This window comes from Rhipicephalus sanguineus, chromosome 11, assembly GCF_013339695.2.
Source record: "Rhipicephalus sanguineus isolate Rsan-2018 chromosome 11, BIME_Rsan_1.4, whole genome shotgun sequence".
Lineage (NCBI taxonomy): Eukaryota > Metazoa > Arthropoda > Arachnida > Ixodida > Ixodidae > Rhipicephalus > Rhipicephalus sanguineus.
This window is the reverse complement of record NC_051186.1, coordinates 14,996,660-15,016,583: the sequence shown is the minus strand read 5'-3', so window position 1 is coordinate 15,016,583 and position 19,924 is coordinate 14,996,660. Positions and strand designations below refer to the sequence as shown.

At 43.9% G+C, this 19,924-nt stretch overlaps 1 protein-coding gene across 1 annotated transcript in view; it reads left to right on the top strand.

Moving 5' to 3' along the window:
• Positions 1–19,924, top strand: part of LOC119374286 (uncharacterized) — a 160,448-nt gene that overhangs the window by 68,996 nt on the left and 71,528 nt on the right. The window contains exons 2-7 of the mRNA XM_037644364.2: positions 5,939–6,015; positions 7,729–8,077; positions 10,900–10,986; positions 13,878–13,928; positions 17,158–17,226; positions 17,340–17,390. Of these exons, the coding sequence (XP_037500292.1) occupies positions 5,939–6,015; positions 7,729–8,077; positions 10,900–10,986; positions 13,878–13,928; positions 17,158–17,226; positions 17,340–17,390 (684 nt within the window). The remainder of the gene's footprint in view (positions 1–5,938; positions 6,016–7,728; positions 8,078–10,899; positions 10,987–13,877; positions 13,929–17,157; positions 17,227–17,339; positions 17,391–19,924) is intronic.

Genomic DNA, 19,924 nt, shown 5'->3' with positions numbered 1-19,924 from the left:
AAATTGGATTATTCCTCTGATTTTTTTTCTCGATGTTTGCATATTTCCTTTTTGTAATGTTCCCCACCTGCTGGTCTTCAGTGATTGCAGTATTTCCTAAATAAATAAAATAAATAAACAGTACACTCAAACCTCATTATAATAAGGTCGCATCTGACACGAAAATAAGTTTGTTATATCCAAAAACTTGTTATAAACGTATATTTGTAACACTGTATACGTGACAAGACTACTCTTCATTTACTTCGTTATAACCGATAATTCGTTATATCTGCATTCTTTATATCGATGTTTGAGTTATATACACTGTCGCAGTCGAGAAATTTAGCGCACACTATTAACACAATACATGCACAAGTAGTTTGTGTTAAGTTTTACGCCAAATTTTATTGCTAGAGTTGTGCATGCACAACTCTTGCAATAAAATTTACAAGACTTTTTGTTCACTTCAAGGTCTCATTGCATTTGGCCTCTCATTTCGTCAGCTACTGGGAATTCTTGGAAATTTAGTTTTATTTTTAAGTAGAAGAGGAAAAACATTTTAAGTAGAGGAAGAATATTGCCTTGGTTGAGCACGGTTAAACCAAGTTTGTCAAGCAACAGCTCAGTTTTGCTTGCTGTGGAAAAGGACAAGAGAACTGGGTTATGTAGATGTTTGTTTTATGTCTTGGTTTAACCGTTTCAGATGCCACCTATGAAGAACTGCCTGCAAATGTGTCAAATGGATACAACGATATTTCAAGGCACTCAGTAGTGTATTGGAACAAAAATAATGTCATAATATGTTAATTTATGTGTGTTATAGTAACTAATCCTAATTGAGTTGTAATTAGATATCTGTTTATCCTTAAGTCATTGATGCTCTGTTTAGGCATAAATAGAATGAAATCTCAGACTACGAAATATAGTGCAAGTTCATTTTTGGTTATGTCCATCTTGAGAAAAAAAAAATTTTACTTTTCACATTGCTCGCAGGAAGCGGAACGTCAAACGACTCGTTGAACGTAGTAGTGCCTTCAGCGAAGTGATCATATGCAACAGTACACTGCAAAATGAAGTTAAATGAAGACAAATTTATTATGTAGGATGTTCAATTCATCTAAAGTTCTATATATCTCTCTCATTCTTAGCCCCTAGTTGATACAAATAGCAAAAACAAGTGGAGTACACAATTGTGTGCATAGTGTGTCAGAGGGTTAAGCAAGGGCAATGAGAGGTCTACATGCTTCAACTACACACCGCAACAAGGGAGCCAATATATTGCACCACAAGACAACACAGATGCTGCTAGGTGTTCTCGGTGCGAACAAGCAGTGAACTTGAATGCAGCCAGCAGCTCTGGCGGTGGGGGCACAAAAGACTCGCCTTGAGCGACTGTTCGTTTTTGCAAACATGCTGCACTAGTATTCACTGAAGGTTTTTTTTTTTTTCAAGTGTTGACCTTGGCTGAGCGTGAAGGTCAAAGTCATGCATGCAGGCATTTTTTTTTTTATTTGTAACGAGAGGATTGCTCTAAAAGGTCATTGTCTTTCGCAGAATGTTTTGATGATTTAGCCCTCCTTATTACAAGGAGTCCTCTGAAAACCGTGTTATACAAGTAGAAACAGTTCTGTAATGTGCTCATGAAAGCTTTTTCTCTAGCAGCAAGAACACCTGCAGCACTGCAGCAATTCTCTACATTGGAAACGAGTGCAAGATGTCTCTCAGTGAGGCTATAGTGATTGCTTTGAAACGTGTAGTGTGCATTGCGAGTTTGTACGAACTCGTGAATACTTGATATGAAAGTAATTTACAACCATTTTAATTTCTTATGAATAAGAAAAAAAATTCATCCAATACAAGTATTACTGCGCATTACATGGAGGCATTGGCTGTTGTGTTTAATGCACTTGCCAACCAGTGTACTCCAAGATTACTTTCACACGAGCATGCTTATTGGGAAAGCGGGAATGGGTCTGCCATGCTACAAGCGTATGTGGCATACATCTGCTTTCAGGACAGCCAGGTCTTTCCAAAACGAAACCACATAATGTGCTTTGGCCGCCGGACTATTTTCCTTCGATTTTATTGGTTCCTCATCATCTGTTCACACAAGTGACCAGTAACGGTGTTAACGAAAGCGTTAGCTGTCAGCAGATGCAACACAACGTAGATACCGAGACGAATGTAAATTTATGAAATGTTCTACTGGATTAAAAGTCAGTTGCATGCCTCCACCGCAAAGCACCAATGTAATCAGAATCTTCGGTACTGACCCGGCATCTCTTTCTCTGTACTCGTAATAGTAATCAGTAATAAAATAATAATAAATAAATAAAATAACAGGTACCAGCGTTTGTAGATTAAGCATACACGCTTGAATGCATATAGTGAGATAATGATGGAAGACAAAAAGTATATGAAATGAAGATAATCATTCATTAAAGTTATTTCAGTCAGTTAATCAATCAATCAATTACTAAGCATGGCTCAAGGTGCGCATAGTCTGTTGCCTTTGCCAATGTCCGTATACTTTAACTTGGCCGCATGAAGTTGCCATAATGGCACTTTTACGAACTCGCTTCCGGGGCAACCCAGACATAGGCAAAAATTAAGTGATGAAACAATTGTCGCTGCAGTGCTTGCATATTTGGCACTGCTCTTTAGCATCTGTAATTCAGATCCTGGTACTTGTTTTGGACTAGTGTACTGACTGGGTTTGGCCACCACAATACACCAGCTCCGAGTGCCTGCAAAGCAATATTCTGCAGGGTGCAGTATGACTCATAGAGATTAATGTTAAGGCAAAGAAGCCACCAGAGTTCGAAATGAGAATAGTTGTTTGCAGCTGCTATTTCTTAACTTGTTGCTCGACTAGCATGTGTTGGCATGCCCTTATTTTCATTGTGGTTTTCGTCGTTACTTGTCAAAGAAGGTGCTGGCAGAACTTGAGAGGAAATGGTAACGATGAAAAGTGGTTGCAGAACTTTTTTAGGTTCTGCAAGGCAGAGTTAGATGGAGTGATGAAGTTAAGGAGTTTGCAGGATTTAAAATGGTATCAGCTCGCACAGGATAGAATAAACTGGAGATAACTGGGAGAGACCTTTGTCCTGCAGTGGACTAAAACAAGCTGAGAATGATTGTGGTAATGATGGAGAGGTAAACATCATCACCTTTGGTATTATTTGGCATTGTATTTGCTGTTGAATTTCTCCAGCTGATGACTCATTGAATAGGACCTGGTCCTGGGGCCACGTAGCAAGAAATATTTGGGAGTTTAAACTCCGCTATTTGCGGTCGCCATGCAGGTAGTGCCTTGCACCCTCGTAGCCACTAGAATTAGGTTACTAGAGTTACTGTATATAGCATATACAGTAACTCTAGTAACCACATCATGCTAGCGGCATGTGGCGGCCAACAGGGAAATTGCTGCCGTTTCGGTTTTATAGAGAACAACTTTCGGTTGCCAAGAAGCGGTCCGCAAGTCGCCGGGCAAAGGACATAATGTCGCTAGAAGCTAGCGCCGTAATAGTAAACAAACAGGCAAATCTGGCTACCGTGGCGACAGATGCGCACGTTCTGTAAGATCACACGTGTTCACATGCGCGCGCGTTTGCCCCTCTTCCCATTCCTCCTTGTTCCGGCGGCGCGCAGTCGCAGTAAGGAGATCAGTCACGTGGTGGCCGCTGTGGCTCGCGGCCTCGTGAATTTGCTCGAAGGCGCGAATGTTTGTGCGGTTTGTGTGCGACTCACCACCGAAATGTTTGTGTTCGCCGAGTACGAGCATTCTTTCGACACCGCCGTGGTTGAGCACACGCGCGTCCGAAACTCCGAATCGGAACGCTTTGAGCCGAAGCACGTGAATGACTTCGATCGGATGAGAACCTACTACGTGCGGTCGTGTCGTAGAGACAGCCGCAAGTGCGCCTACGAGGGAGCCAAGATCATTCACATGACAGGTAAACACTGACCATGGACGTCGGCACGATCTTGCGTTGGGAGGGGGGAGCAGGAGCACGCACCCCTTTTGCACCGCCTTGCTGACGCCCATGGGCTGGATCAAAAAAACATGTTTTCAGGTTAATATATCATTATGTGATTTTTTTCACTTGTCAGTGAAGGCCAAGTGAAAAGAAATTCACCGAAGAACAAGGATGGGCTTGCGCCCGTATGACATCCTCAACTCATGACCGTACATTTACCGTTGTCACTAAAGCGTAAAGTGCACGACCAGTCATATTTTGTCAGTTTTAACATATTGGTTGGAAACTTGGAGGATAGCAACCAAAACAACAGTTGAGGTACATGCAGCGTGCAATGGAACATACAATGACAGGAATAACACTAAGAGGTCGGAGGACGGCAGAATGGCTCAGGGAACAAACGGGTTGCAGATATCCTGGTTGACCTCAAGCGAAAGAAATGGACCTGGGCTGGCCGCGTAATGCGTAGAGTAGAAAACAGTGGACAGTAGAGTAACAGAATGGTTACCTAGGGATGGAAAATGCAGTCGGGGAAGGCAGAGAGTTAGATGGAGTGACGAAATTAAGAAGTTCGCAGGGATCAAATGAAGTCAGCTCGCACAGGATAGGCTAGACTGGAGGTCATTGGGTGAGGCCTTCGTCGTGCGGTGGACTAAAACAGGCTGAGAAGGATCATTATAGTACAGACCAGAGCTTTTGGCACGTTCTGTCTAACAACTCCTTAGCATGTTGAAACTATCTTGCAATTTTAGGCCAAACTTCATTCGCAGAATTGCCTTGAGCAAGTCCTGCTTCATTTTGTTTCAGATGTCTGTTTTGTAAAGTTTACACAAGAAAACATCCCATGGAACACAACACCTCTATAAAACGTTCTATAGAGGTTTTGTGTTTCATGGGATGTGCTCGGAACCAGCATTAGAAAGTGGAAGCGGCAAAATTTCAGTGCCCCTCAATCGCGCCAAGTGTAGAAATGGGCATGCATCGAAAGTGTCCTTGTACAATGCTGCTGCATGCTCGAATGTCAAACATGGTGTGTGATCAAATGCACTAACTTTTTGCAGCTGTTGTATTTCTGATTCTAGCTTGGTTAAGGGACATTTGAAACAACACCGAGACAGCTTCAGTACTTCTTCATGGCTCTTTGTGCTTTCTCTGTCTTACGGATAGATGGCATGCAGCCTACGTTGGTTTGCACTTGCACCTGCTGTAAGTGCAAACTTGCAAGAATGTCCGGGAGCTTGCTGGCAGTACAATTGGAACCATTCGGAAGCCACTGCTAAAGTCGTATCGCCACTTACCCCAAGAGCTGCATGCAATGCTCTATGGGCTCTTGGCGTTTGATTGGGAGCTATTAAATCTGAAGACGTCGCCCAGGTCCGCTACATCTGGTTGCAGGCATACAGACTTCGTCCTCAGGTCCAGTGACAGAAAGCTCGTTGTGTGAATGAATTCTGCATGAATCCGCCTCTTTCATTTTCTTGTGCTGCCCTCTGCCATCTTGGTAGGGGTTTGGTAGAGGCCGGGACAACCGGTGTTGCCAGAAGCAAGGCCTCCAAGTTGAAGAGACGTTTCGTGACTTCCGCTAGGGGAGAGCGTATGCGCCGAGGTGTCGTGACATAAACGGATTCTGACCTGCCTACTAGCCCATCAGCCTGCCCTTTTGTACTAACTTCATGCAAGTGGAAGAATGTGACTTTTAAGGGCTCATTTTTTTTTTTTTTGCTAGACACATTATTAATGAGAACAAACAGAATAATGCCGAGGAAAGTACAGGGGATGTTATTTGTTGTATTTAGGATATAAATGAGAAGAAAGTAAAGTGGACGAAAAGATAAGCATGTCACTCCTGTACATAGTTTTGAGACCATTAAGATGGTCTGTGTGTAATGCTAAAGCTTGCTGCCGCCTTGCTCATACCTTGCTCACACTTTGCCTCTCGTGCGAAACCGCCAGTAATCTTTTTGTTAACTGCGCAGGTACTCTGGAGGAAATGGCCATGTTCAGAGCAAACCGACCGAGGCTAGCAGATGTTGGACGAGAAGACTTTGATAGGGTAATTACACTGCTGCGTGACATAAAGTAAATTGTTGACTCTGCCTGTTGTAAAGTAATCGATATGTATTGGGAGTGCATGCAGGGCTAGCTGGGTTGTATGGCAAATAAGGAGTGCAAACGAATGGGATGAAAGGGAAGGCTCAAACAGTCAGGATTTCCTGTCTGTTTGTGCCTTCGCTTGTGTCCCATTTGAAGGAAACTGATGACAATAGCTCCAAGTTATAGCTCTTGCACTGTTAGTTTCTTTCTTTGCCCATTGTGTTAGTGCTGTGTTTTTCTCAATACCACATTTATTATATGTTAGTTCTGTTTGTACACGTATTAAAAAAAAAAAATTGTGGCCATCAGAGGTTCAACGAAAGTGTGCTTATTGGATGTATTGCTGTCATAAAGTTGATAATAACAGGAGTTCAACGTGTTATTTGCATTCTAAATTGGAACTTCGTTAATCTGTACCTGACTGGGATGTGAAGAAAGTATACGCTCAAAAGCGCTGCAGCTTGCATGATAGTAAGAAATGTGCACTTACCCAGGTAAGCCTGTGAAATTGAACATCTTTTACGAGAAAACTAGTAAAGACATATTTTGTGGAACTAGGCCACAAAAAATTTATTGCTCCCATTTGCTGCTTTGATGGCCTCGCAGTGACAGCTACAGTTTTGAAGCCATCCAAGAGGAATGAAGCGTTGATTAGCCCTCTCCTTCCAGCAAACATCTGCATTGTATCCAGCGCTCGCGCTGTTTTTGCAACTAACGGACACAGCACATCTTATAGCATCATCCTCACATTCACTTTGAGCTGGGTAACTCATCACCAACAGAGTTAACAATGTCACTGTCAGACAAATCTGCACAAGTTTTGATGTCATTGTCAACTTCGCAAAATGAGGAACACAGCACACTCTTGCGGCCACCTTGTCGCTGCAAGGCTTCTGCGACCAGAGCCCCGCATCCCCCGTCTTCAGCTGTTTCGTTGTGTGCATCCAGTTCGCTCAGGTTGATTTTTTGGGAAGGCGCAGCGAACTGTGCACGTGTGGAACAGTTCTCAACAAATGCAGCTTTTATTTGCTGCCGGGAATGTGCCAGCAATTGATGGTACCCAGCAAGTTGATGCACTGTCTTGTTACTTTCCATCGCAAGAGGCGTCTTGTCATGGCCCATCTGTTCATTACGCAAATCTTCATTATGAAAATTTGACTGAGTGCATGTTGCAGCTTCTTCAGTTCAACATCAGAAGATTCCATTTTTGGAACGGAAGCTCCGACAAGGTGGTCTAGTGGTTATAGTACTCAATACTGACCCGAAGGTTGCGGGGCCGCAGCCGCATTTCGATGGAGGCGAAATGCTAGAGGCCCGTGTGCTTAGATTTAGGTGTACGTTAAAGAACACCAGGTGGTCAAAAATTCCGGAGCCCTCCACTACGGCGTCCCTCATAACTGTATCGTGGTATTAGGACGTAAAACCCCAAGAATTATTATTATTTTTGGAACGGAAATATTCATTATTAAATTTACAAAAGATCATCATGCTGGAGAGAGAAATTCTTTATATATCAGAACGGCTAAGGGGTTATAACGATCCGATTACATGGAGAATAAGGAAAGTTGGCAAAGTTTTTCTCAAAAGCACATCACATGGTTAGGGCTAGTGTTCCTTTAATAGTACCTTGCCAAAGTTTCACATCCTTATTAAAGAAACGTGCTTTTTTCAGGAAATGCGCGACACTCGGCCACCACTGTGCAAGGACAGAGAACACATTCGGGAAGAAGAGAGGCAGCAGCAGATTGACGATGCCCTGAACAACTACAAGCTGGAGCATCAGCCCATGGGTGCGAGCACAGACTTGCAGCAGAGGCTGCTGGCAATGGAGAAAGAGCTCGAAAGGCTGAGACAAGAAGGAAAAAGGGAAAGACCATCGATGGCAGTCGGCGCCAGTGACTCTATATTCAAAAGTGCCTATGCTGACCTCGACAAGAGGTACAGGAAGATGCAGACAGATTTCAAAACCCTGAAGAGTAATCATGAGCAGCTCATGAAACGCTTTGAGGACAGAAATCGGGGTGAGTAGCTGTTGAATATCTACTGCGTATACAGTAGGCTCTCTATAATTCAAACTAGAGGGTATCCCTGGATTTTGTAGGAAATATTAAAAGTTTGGAATATCAAAAGTACTCATAAATAACTTCGGGCAACGCACCAACTTGTGTTGTAATGTTTATTCTTTCTCAGGGCTGCAGCAATGTCATAGGTCTGAATGATTGTCAGTAACGTTTTTAGTCAGCGCGATCATACTGGTACTCATTATTATATGGTGCATGTATGTGTGTGTAATTAAGGGAAAAAATGTGCAGTATCCTGTGATAACTGGTATGCTCTTCCCAATCTTAGTATGCTTTTCTGCATGACACCAGTGTGCTGTGGCAAAAGTGACTTAAGTGTTCTGCATGCAATAGATCAAAGTCAGACAGTCTCGGCTCGTGTTTTTTTCTTCCTCAGTCAACATGTGATTGTTGATGTATGCAGTTTGTCTAGGTTGGCATCTTTGTAGGCAGGCAACTGGCTTTATTTGCGACTGTTAGTGATGATAATGCAAATGTTCTGCTAGAAGCAACGAAGGCAGCTGATATTTTATGGCATGGACAAGCAAAAATTATGAGTTAACCGAATTTATGCTTTGGAGAAATTTGAATTAAGTGGCCTTAAAATACAATAAAAACATAGCATCCCAAACGAAAGTTTTACATTTGTTTGAATAGACCAGAAGTTAGAATTGTCAGAGTTTGAATTATCGAGTCTGCATGTGTGTGTACATATATGTATGTATGTATAATCATTGTCAGCCTATTTTATGTACACTGCAAGACGAAGGCCTCTTTCAGTGATATGCATTATGCCCTATCTTGTGTCACCTGGTTCCACTTTATCCCTGCCAACATCTTAGTTTTGTCACTTCATCTAAGCCACTGCTGTCCCTGTTGCCTCTCCCATCTGTTGATATCCATTCCATTGTTCTCGCTGACCACCAGTTGTCTGCCCTGCGCATTACATGGCTGGCCCACGTCCACATGTTTTGCTTAATGTCAACTAGAACATCCACTACCCCTCACTGTTCCCCGACCCATTCTGCTGTCTTGCAATCTCTTCATTGTGCACCTACGATTTTCCTTTCCGTATACACACATGCACACATCATTTTGCATGTGTGCATGTGTGTTACATGCACACATGCAAATTGCATTTCTCTTGGTGTGTGCACGCATTTAAATTACATTTCTCTTGGTGTGTACACACATGACCAAACAACAATGCGTCACACGTGAAACGTAGATGTGGGTATGTCGTGATTGTTTTCACATGGCTCTCAAATAGTGTGTAAAAGATATGGCAGCATTCATCTGACGATGATGCCTTTTACATTTTGATACATACCAAGTATTTTATTATTATTTTATTATGTAATGCGCGTTGGTCCTAGCAGGACAGGCACATAAGACAAGAGGCAAATAAGTACAAAAGACAAAAGATAAAAATATGAAATAATTATATCAGGCCAAATTACAAGATAATACCAACTAAGTGTACACGTGAAGGCTCTGATTTACATAAATTTGGTAAAGATCGGTTAGATGGTTCTGCTCTGCTATGGTGCATCAAAAAGAAAGGAGAAGCGGAAGGTATTAGGTAATTTTAACAAAATACGAAATCAGAGAATAGGCTTGATGAGGTCAAGTCTGTTTGAAGAACGAGGGTTAACCTGTTCATTTATTTATTCAAAGTATTTTGCAGACCCACGAAGGGTATTGCGTAACGGGAGCATAAATAAATGTTGCATGGTTTATAGGAGTCTCACAGTTATACAATGATAAGAAAACATTGTTAATAATTGCACAATGAAAAATAAGTGTAAAGAACTTGAAGCATGTAAGATAATCACTATATTACAAAGAGGCTATAAAAATTAATGCCAGTTCTAAGAAGGCATACAGTTATACAAATCATAAAAAGCATAAAACGCTATGATGAAGAAGGATGTAAAGCAACTGGTGGCAATTCTTTTTTCATTGTCTTTTCGTCATCGTCCTCATCATCGCTGTCACGGCCATTTCCAAATTAACAAGCAAATGATCACAGCAGCACCAAGGCATGGGACGGATTTGGTTCACCTAGGAGTGCTTACTACTTGAAAGCAAGGTATTTCCAGAACATGAGCACACAGCTTAGAATTGTTTAAGTTTATGTGAATACATGAAATTTGATAATTACAATGAAATTCTAGAAGAAAAGCAGAAGTACTTCTAATCTTCAAAAAATATGCGTTAGGCAGTCATTTGGTATATCACCTGAAGAAATGCAACTTTTGTATTCTTACAGCCCCCCTACATTTGTTGACATTTTGCAATGCGAATGCATGCTATGCCACCTTGCAGTTGATAGTAATTGACTGTCTTGCTTACATTTTCTGGTGCGTTTATTTATTGTTTGCCATGCGATGTGGATCAAAGATAGTGTTCTTTTGAAAAGTTTTAATCAAGAGTCTGTGCGCATTCTTTATTTGGGTTTTGTGCTGTTTCATTATTACGTTTTGTACAAGCTGTCTGTGCGAGGTGTATGAGAGCAAGTGCCTATCCGTTGATTTCAAGACTTTTTTTTTTTCATGGCTAATCACAATGACACATACTAGCTTAGCTTGAAAGCGGTCTCCTGTACATGAGTGGTGTCAATCCAGATAACCTGTACTTACGAAGCAGATGAACATGTGTCCCTGTGATTAGATTCTTAGCTGCAACTTCTGATCAACCGAGCTTGCTGTGCCAACCACCAGCTTGAATGCACCTCTACCTTTATTGATGCTGCAGCATTATTTTTTTTTTCCAACATATAGCCATCCTTGAAGCTGACGAAAAGGATCTCGAAAGCAACAATTCAGCAAACGATGTACGACACCGAACCCCATCACCACAAAGAAACGGTAATTTTTTTTTTGTGTCATTCTCAAGGGGTGTGTGTTACGTGTTACACTGTGAACCAAACTATGAAACTCGTAGCTGAATTCAGAAGATATTGACAGTAACCTAGCTTCCTAATTGTGGATTCTAATACCAGGCTGCCTCATGTCTCTATAATATTTTAGCTCTTCTGACATCAGAAGTGGCTTTCCATTTCAAGCAGGCATTGTGCTGGGCAGCATGCATAGCCACTATTCTGAAAAGTGCAAGCAATCACATCTTGGCCAATATCAATGCTGCAGACCACTTGAAAGTACCAGTGCAGCTGGCACATGTTCGGTGAATGCGCAAACATTGGCAAACAATGTTTATGAAATTTTTTTTGCTTGTGATGGATTTGGGTTTGGATGTAATGGACATGGGACCAACATGTATTGCGAAACTGCTGAAACTCAATGGTTACATTTGGATGGGGTAATTGGATTCATCGGGGTATCTTCTTTTTGGCCAAGATTCAATTATTAGGCAGTGGTCATTTCAAAGAGCGAGTATTTCTATAAACGAGTATTTCCAGTTTAAATGAGTACAGCCATGAAAACCGTCGAACAGCAACGCTGTTGCCCCCTTTCACTAGGACTGTTGCATTTCCGCCTTTGTTGCTAAGTTTTCTGTTTCTTCTTTCTTGTTTCTTTTGTTTGTGCTAAGTTAGGCATGTGGTTACGGGTCGATGGTTTTCCCAGTCTCCAGTTGAAGGCTGGGAGTACTTTATTTGTGAATACCCCCACACCATCTACGTAAGTATGACGTTAAAGCGTGAGGTACTGCCATTTCCACTGACTCTTTCTTTACACTCCACCGAGACGCTCACTGACCTACTCCTCTCGGTGAGACAGAGTTTTCCCCCCTTTCTGCCAGGCCTCTCTTGGTGCTGTGCAGCCCTTTCCGCCAAGCCTCCCTGTCGCCTCTCAGGTCATGTGCCTAGTGTTACGTCAGTGCCATCAAGGGCACAGCGTAGACCAAGATGGCTTTGCGATAAAAAACTTGCGGTGCATCTTAGTAGATACTAGCGACAGCATCCTCATGCTGTCACAGCGGTGTGCTTACTGTGCTGTGCGTGCCGTACTGTAGGCCGTGCATGGCAGTAGCAAGTATTTTTAACAGCACAGCTGCTTAAGCCGAGCATCACATTGTGACGCATGAACAGGAATGATCATCATCATGAACCAGCAAGCGTGCTCTTCATCTTCTTCTTCATCTTCTCCTTCGCTCCCACAACACGTGCGCCAATTGGACCAACGTGGTATGCACTAACTCTGATGGGTGAAAGGACGAGTACGGAGAAAGAGAGAAATTCTTAGTAAAAAAATTTCTTGGCGAGGCAGGATTCAAACCCGCATAGCCATGATCAGAAGGCGAGCATCTTAACCACTCAGTTATCCAGGCACGCTAGAAGAGCATAGCATAGCCTTACATAGTATAGTATAGCAAGTAAGTGAGTGGGAAAGGGAAGTGAAGGTGATGAGGAGGGGAAGAGGGAGAGAGTAAAGCATAGCATAGAAAGAAAGAGATTCTTTATTTAGGAAAATTAGGTGAATAGTGGGGGTAAGTGACGCAGTAACTGTCTCTCAGGCGAGGAAGAAAAGTATAGGAGAAGTTAGAGTTAGAGTGGAGGAGGAGGCCTGGGGGAGTTAAATACATGACTGGGGGAGAGGGGGAAAAAGAAGAATGAGAAAGAGAGAATCAAAAAGAGAGAGAGAGAAGAAGCAAGCAAGAAATTCGGAGAAAAAAACCCAAGTAAGGGAAAGAAGTAGATAGAGAAAAAGGAAATAGAAATAAACACACACAAAAAAGACAGAAAACACTTGGAGAAGAAAGAAACTGAAGGAAAGAGAAAAATAGAAACAAAGAAGGCCGCCCAGCTACACACACACTACATTCACGCTTGGTACTACTAGTTCGATGCTGTCTTAATTTTTTTGTCACTGTGGCAATGCCAAGCCACTTGCTTTCTGGAAGCAGCATGCACTTCCCATGTCCGCGGTTGACTGGAGGAGGCAGCAGCGATGCGGCATGTTTGAGTTGTCTATCAAATGTGTGCCGAGCACTTAAAATGTGCCAACAGGGCCACACCACACGTGCTGGTGAGAGGAAAGCTGAACATGCTTACCATGACCTGAGTTGTTGCCGAGAAGTCATACCGATGGCTGTCACCGTGCCTTCATTCTGTTTCATTTCTCATCCGCAAAGGCACTGCTGCCTTCTTACCAGAGTCAGAATTGTTGGTTGGCTGGTCCCTGGACTTGCAAAAAGGCAAAAGACCATCTGTGGCTTGTTGTGGTTTCAGTTCAGGTACACAGCAAACTTATGGGCACAGATATATAAGGCTTAACCAGCTGGAGTGATTTTCCAGTAGAGCCGCGGTATCTCACTGTATGCCCTGAGCATGAAAGGAGAACTCATTTGGGCCCATGGGCGTCTGGAGGGGGTGCATCGGGGAGGGGGGGGGGGGGCAGGTGCCCACCCTGGGAATTTCGGATAATAACTTTCTATGCAGTAGCAATTAGCACACCCAGGTCCCACTTATCTGTGTTAAACAGCCTTAAGGTTTGCCAGCCAACTTTGCGTGTTACGCACTACTATTGACTAATCTTGTCGGTCATGTCACGGCAGTGAAAGAAACTCCCACCCTGCAGATGCACCCCCTGCAAAAAGTTCTGCAGATGCCCTTGCTTGGGCCGTGATAAGACCATAGCCATTGAATAATTCGAGTGAAAAAACTGAGGCAAGCGTAGCGGACAAATTTTCTTGAAAATACTATACCTTCACGTAGGTTTATACTCACATATGACCTTCCACGTGTAAGGCTTACATTGTATTTAGACACTGAATTAACTAATCTGATTTTCATGTGCAGGTGTTGCTTCCAAAAAAGAAGGCAGTGTGCGCTCCAATACTGCTTCTGATGGTAAGTAATTCAAATATTCTTCGTGTTGATGTAAAATTCTCAGCTAGGACCCCCTTCAATTGCACAGCAAATTTCACATTTCTGCGCCATTCCGAAAAAGTGCACCCCCCCTCCTCTGATCGCGTGCCGGCAACACTGGCCTGCTTGAATCAATCCACTCTTGCTTAGCAGCTCGATATCAAAATGCCTGCGCCTGAAATTTGTCGTGAAAATTTGATTCTTTAACAGCAAAGGTGCTATGGCTCGGTGTAAAGTGTGTGACTGTATCCGAAAACTATCATCATCATGAACGAGTATGTGACGCAGAACTTGGGCAAATCCGACTACTGGCCGCTACGGTGTGGCCTGTAATAACCCTGAGAACGAGTACAGAGAGAGAGAGTGAGAGAGAAAGAAAGAGAGAAACGAACAGAGGGATGGAAAGAAAGATATAAAGAGAAGAATTCTTGCTGAAAAAAATTCTTCACGAGGCGGAAGTCGAACCTGCGTACGCTCGATCCGAAGGCAAGCGTCCTAACCACTCGGTGGTCCAGGCACGCTAGCAGAGCATAGCATAGCCTCGTATAGTATAGCGTAGCAAGGGGTGGGAAAGGGAAGTGAGGGTGAGGAGGAAGGGAGAGAGTAAAGCGTAGCACAGAAAGAATGAGAAAGAGAGAAATATGGAAAAAGATATGCAGAAAGGAAAAGAGAGACAGAGAGAACATCTGTGAAAGAGAGAGAAAGAAGTTGAGAGAGAGAAACAAAATAGAAAGGGGAGTACAAGCAGCGATGGTCCCATGCTTCGCTATGCCAAACTTTGCGTGACTTAGTGCAAACTGCCTGCATTTTTTGTTATTTCCTGCGTGCTGACCACACCCGAAACTTGGCACTCGACACCCGTGACAAATCACAGGGTCCCGTAAACACAAGCATGACCTTCAAGACCTGTATATTTGCAATTCAAAGGCTCGTCATTGGAGGTGCTTCCATGCCATGCTTCCTGCAGTCTGGTCGCGCTGCCTTTTTTTCTTGTGTTTGTGAGTCTTTGTTGTATTGCACCATGCCACAAACATGAGCCAGGAGAGTTCTAAGGAAGTCCACGTGCACTTCATTTCTTTCTCGTGGGAAAACTTAGCTGCCGCCATCTTGAATTTTGGTGCCGTTCCAGGAAAGCTCCCCCCTGCACTTATAGTGGAAAATTTGCACACACCACATGAAGACACAACGAAAAAAGTACACAAGGACCAGCGCAGACTAACAACTGGCCGTTATTCCACAACAAAGCACTTATATACATTCCGAGTTACCACCTCATGCTCATGCACAGTCGCTTCCCTTTCTCACCCCCTTGCTATACTATACTATGCAAGGCTATGTTTTGCTCTGCTAGCATGCCTGGATAGCCGAGTTGTTACAATGCTCACCTTTGGATTGCGAGTACGCTAGTTCGAATCCCGCCTCATCAAGAAATTTTTGTTTTTCAAGAATTCTTTCCTTTCTCTTTCTTTCTACAGTCAATGTCCAATCTTTCGGACTCCCTAGGGACCACGAAATCGCCCGAAAAATCGGGCAGTCCGAAAAAATGAATTCATGCGCTTTTATTCCGCTCAAGCGGTCAAATTGCCACAGCCACGTCCGAAATAGCTTTAATGCCTCCCAGTACAATTATCAGGCATTTAGGTGCGTGCCCAGGCTCTCGCAAATACATTCAGTACCTGCCGTGAACCCCGCTTAACTACGTGCCAACTGCCACTTGCAAGAATGCATCTTGTGCTGAGCGCCGCTGGTACCAGCAAAGCACGGGATAGATTACGGCTCTCTCGCATGGAGCGTTTGGAAACGATGACGCGGAAAACACTGTGGCTGAAGAGCGGACGACTCGTCCGGCTTTCTCCGATGCGCATGTGCATGTAAACGATGCGTACACACATCACCGAATCTCCGCCGATACGCAGCATTTGCTGCCGTGTGAAGCCGATCGTTTCTGGTTGTGTGCAGCACATCGCCAACTAAGCTGACGCCGTCACTGTACTGTTGCTGTATCGTACGCACGCATTTATCATGAAAAGGTTCGTGATGCACACTTTGTTCCTGACCGCACACGGGCACGGCAATGGCGAGCTGGTTTCGTCCGTGAATGCAACGCGTCTGTGCGGCGCACTTAGCGGTCTTGCACAAAGAGGCAGCAAGAATGGCGGCGTGGCGCATTGGGGTTCTCGCCTATGAAATGCGTGCGGTATGCCTGCAACTGCGCTTGGCCACATGCGCTACCGAGCAGTTAGCTGAAGATGCTTATCGTAAGGGTTGTCGGCGATTAAGCCATACTGGCGCGTTTGCCAGCTGCCGCCATCACGCCTCCGCGCATTTCCGCTGCTTATCCGTGAAGACATCGCCGCACGGCGCCGTGATAGCGGCCCCTTTGAATTTCTGGTCTGCTTCACCCCATAACGCTTGGGCATTGCGGCAAAGCTGACTTTCGGACTGTGCTGTCGCAAACAGATCGACTCGCGAAAGCGCTGGTTCGAACCTGCGAGATGATAGACACGACAGAGGTGGGCGCTTCAAATAATGCAATTCGGACCTGCAATTTGGGCAAAAGTCGGAAAAATCGGATGCGAAAGAGTTTCAGTGTCCGAAATTTCGGACATTCTAATACATTGAAGTCTATGGGGCTGGTGACAGTGCCGCGAAAGCGTCCGAATTTTCGAGCATGTCCGGAAAATCGGGCGTCCGAAAAATCGGCAGTTGACTGTATATCTTTCTTTCTTTCTCTCTAGCTGTGCTCGTTCTCTCACCCATCCGAGTTATTGCATCCCACGCCGGACAAGTCAGCGCAGTGGGAGAGCGCGCACTGGGCGCTTAAGTTTTAGAAGTGAAGCAGAAGATGAAGAGGAGGACGAAGAGAGCATGTGCTGGACAAGTTATTGCGTTGCATGCGCTAGAAAGGTGGAGGCCATTCATGATGATGATAGGTTATGCGAACGCATAACGGCATAACAAAAAGCATAACAGCTCCATAGTAAAACAAAAAGGTTTTTGTGGTTCAAAGTAAACCTCAGTAGTTCCAACAAAACATTGTAAACAAATACAGGGTTTTTTTAATATGGAAGGCTATGGCGGTCACACACCATGTGCCTCCAAACATCATAAAGATGGGCGTGGGGCAATAAAGATGGAAGAAGAAGGCAGTCACGCCATCGATCTACGTTCTTTATATTTCATGCCGTGAAACCCACTACTACGACTTCAGTTGGAAGTGATACTGAGACGGCGATTCATGGATTGATGTGGCAGCATTCGTCGCCTGGACATTTGCAAGGCAAGAGCACATTACGTTTCCTTTGGCTCTGGTCCGCCTTTGCTCTTCAAGACGATGGCTCCAGGTTCGCAGGGCTTGGACGCTGTGTTAACTGATTCGATTGTCATGTGCAGGGGATGAATCCAAGAAAGATGATAGTGTGCACTCCAATGCTGCTTCTGATGGTAAGTCGTTCGAATATTCTTTGTGTTAAGCTTTCAGTGGGAAAGTGAAAGGGGAAGATTTGCTTCCGCATCTTTTCAATACTTACTGTTATGGTCAGGGCCCATCTCTAACAGTCTTACTTAGAGTGAATGTTCAATTGTTATGGAGTTTCTCTACTCCTATAATATTTCAGAAATCACTGACAGAGTTATCCATGTAGGATAACAATCAGGTACTCTGGTTTGGCTATAATGAATAGCATGAACTGTGGTGGAGGCAGTACGTCAATGAGTGGAGGAATGTGTGATGAATGTGCAGTGCCTCCAGATCGCATGCAGCACGGGTGCAGTCACACTACCACCTCGCCTCGAGTTCCTTGTTTTTCTGTTCTTATTTTGGCTAGCACATATGCTGCAGCAGCTTGTGGCAAACACAGTCACAACTGTATAGCACACCACCATCTCCTCTTTTCATCTGTGTCCCTGTTGAGGATCTTGTACAGTGTAAAACAAATGTTTTGTCTTTTTTTTTCTGCAATAGCGTGAAGCACAATCTAGGGCAGCCATTTCACACTAGCGATGCAATGCTTGTGCCGTCATTTGCATGTAGATATGTTGAGTACAGCCTCGACCATAGGTAAGCAGTAAGCTTGATCATGAGTTTAAGGCTGCTCATTCAGACTCATCCATGTGAGCGAGCAAGGCGGATTAAAACCTTGGTGAGTCTGCATCCAAGTGAGCATGCAGAAAAAGAAAAGGCCATCAGCACCGCACTGTCGGGTGTTCGAGCTAAAACTGCACTGTCTGACGGTAAAAAAAAAGGTCGATGGATGTGGGGTGCCTGGAGACCTTAGGGTCTCTATACGCCATATTTATTCAATAGTCAGTCAACCTATTTCCTCTAAATTTGCAAATCTGATGTTGGGGGGGTTGATTAACAATCAAAACTGAAACGTGTATCGCCAGTAATACCAGGACAAATGAGAATGGGGATGCTGCTATGCGGTAACAACTCTACGTTTGTTTTTTGGCTTTGTGTGTAGGTTACGGTTATTCTGTGTGCTTGTTCGGAAGGTTTTTTTTTTTTCTTTTTCAACCTTTTCTGTGCGTCCTCCGCGCATCTCTCTTGTGGGAGTGGCGATCGTTGATTCAAGAATTGCTCTTCCAATCACCAATGGTGCTCTTTGATGGTAAACAGCGGTGATTTGTTCAGCACTACTGGCATTTGGCAGAAGAGCTCCTTGTTCTGGGCTCTCTGGAAGTTCTTTCTCGGCAGCTTTTCTGTAGCCATGTGCTACTATTGTGCTTGATCGCCGTGCTGATTGATCACAGGTGGCCTGGGCCCAGAAAATTTTCAGCACTCATTCACAGCAGTGTTCAAGAGGTCTGCTGTTCAGACTGTTATCCATGCCTAAAAGGTGAATGTGCGCCGAGGTATAACTTTGGAGCTTCTGAATGGGTGATGTGGCAGCGGAAACTGCAATGCGATCAAATTTTTGCATGAGGCTCCAAGTGCTGATGCTTTCGCGGGACACTTTCCGGAACTTGTGGCTACGTGACGGATCTACTCAATCAGTATGGTGACGTGCTCGATGGCCATACAAAAACGTGTCTTCACTTGGAAGCGGGAACACTAAAGACACACATCAGAGTAAGCCGGGCCTGAGCATTCAATTTCATGATGAGGACGATGACTCTAGTGACACGAACAGTCGGGAACAGTTGGCAAAAGAGGTTAATCTGCCGTAGTTATTTGCATAGTCATTGCAATTTTCTTGTACGAAAAGTTGGCACAAATATAGGGGCATGATCACCACATGGAGTAAATTGTAGGGGTGTGCGAATATTCGAAATTTCGAATATTTTTCTAATAGTGTTTGCTATTCGATTCGATTCGCACTGGAATTTTACTATTCGAACAATTCGAACTTCCCAAAGACAAATACAGTCAACGTCCGATTGAAAGTTTTTCAATATGCTTCACCTCATCACACTCTCGCATTGCGGCAAAGCTGCCTTTCAAGCTCTGTTACAGTCGAACTTAGCCAAGACACAGTCAAGGTCCGATTGGAAGTGGTCCCTAGATTTTCGATATGCTTCACCTCATCACACTCCCGTATTGCGGCAAAGCTGCCTTTCACGCTTCCTTATGGTCGCAAATGTATTAACTCAAGAAAACACTGGTTCCAACATGGAGATGAAAGATGTGGCAGATGTGGGGGCTCAATTAATGCTGTTTTAGACATAAAATCTGGGCAGGAAGTCTGAAAAATCGGACGCCGAAGCTTTTTAGCATCAAAAATTTCAGATATTGTTATGTATCGACGTCTGCAAGGCAGACTTGGAACTCCGGACTTGAAGGGAGCAGACCCTTGTCTGCCACATCAGTTGGGCTTCCACAGAAGTTGAAAGAGGAGGAGAGGCTGAGGAAATGGCATCTTTGCCTATCACATGTAAAGTGTTGTCGGCAACACTTTGGTTTCACCAAAACATAAATACAATTCGGCCTCTACATTGCCTCATTCTTGATAAGACAACTATGAAACACCACCCCG